At 41.9% G+C, this 1,097-nt stretch overlaps 1 protein-coding gene across 1 annotated transcript; it reads left to right on the forward strand.

Moving 5' to 3' along the window:
• The first annotated feature begins 279 nt into the window (after positions 1-279).
• On the forward strand, positions 280-835 carry LOC123235713 (ubiquitin-40S ribosomal protein S27a-like). The gene has a single exon (XM_044661917.1). The coding sequence runs from the start codon at positions 298-300 to the stop codon at positions 787-789; it is 492 nt and encodes a 163-aa protein (XP_044517852.1). The 5' UTR covers positions 280-297; the 3' UTR covers positions 790-835.
• Positions 836-1,097: the final 262 nt, after the last annotated feature.

Genomic DNA, 1,097 nt, shown 5'->3' on the forward strand with positions numbered 1-1,097 from the left:
CCCTAAAAGACATAATATCTGACCCTGTCAATGGAGAAACAGAAATATGGAGAGAGACTGATTTGCTCAGGATCATAAGTCATAGTGTGTGCTCAGACCTAACAGTGCCTGAGGAGGAACTGAATTTGGGTCTTCCTTACTTCAAGGCTAATGCCCTAGGCACTACCCCACAAAGGAACTCAGGGGAGAAGTGACTCGGGGAGAGGATACCAGAATAGAAAGAAGTGGCAAAAGGAGAAGAGAAGAGAGGAAACCCCGTGAGTTGGCGGGGCGGTCTTTCTTTCGGATCCGCCATCAATGGGTGGACCCAGTATCACGATGCAGATTTTCATGAAGACTTTGACGGGGAAGACCATCACTCTTGAGGTCGAACTGTCTGATACTATTGAAAATGTCAAGGTCAAGATACAAGATAAGGAAAGTATTCCTCCCGACCAACAAAGACTGATTTTTGCTGGCAAGCAGTTGGAAGATGGGCGTACTTTATCTAACTACAACATTCAGAAGGAGTCAACCCTTCATCTTGTTCTGAGGTTTCGGGGTGGTGCCAAGAAGAGAAAGAAGAAGTCTTACACCACTCCCAAAAAGAACAAGCATAAGAGAAAGAAGGTTAAGCTTGCTGTTCTGAAGTACTATAAGGTTGATGAGAATGGCAAGATTAGCCGCCTTAGACCAGAGTGTCCTTCTGATGAATGTGGTGCTGGGGTCTTTATGGCTAGCCATTTTGACAGACATTATTGTGGCAAGTGTTGTCTAACCCACTGCTTCAACAAGCCAGAAGACAAGTAAATGTATATGTGTTAATAAAAAGCATCAACTATTAAAAAAAAAAAAAGGAGAAGAGAAGAGAAGAGGAAGACGGGAAACGGGGGCAGAGAATAAAATAGAAAAAGGAAATCAGTAAGGAAGAAGAGGGATAAAAAGAAGAAAAGGGAGGAAAGAGAGAATAAGAAAGATACAGCTATATGATTGCATTGAGACAATAGTTGATGTGAAAAAAAAGATCTGGAGATTTTAGTGGCTGCATGAGCTCTCAGCATGAAATGATGTGGCAAATGAGAAAATTAATGTGATCTTGAACTCTTTTAAGAGAAGCA

This window comes from Gracilinanus agilis, chromosome 2 (genome assembly GCF_016433145.1).
Source record: "Gracilinanus agilis isolate LMUSP501 chromosome 2, AgileGrace, whole genome shotgun sequence".
In the NCBI taxonomy this organism is placed as follows: Eukaryota; Metazoa; Chordata; class Mammalia; order Didelphimorphia; family Didelphidae; genus Gracilinanus; species Gracilinanus agilis.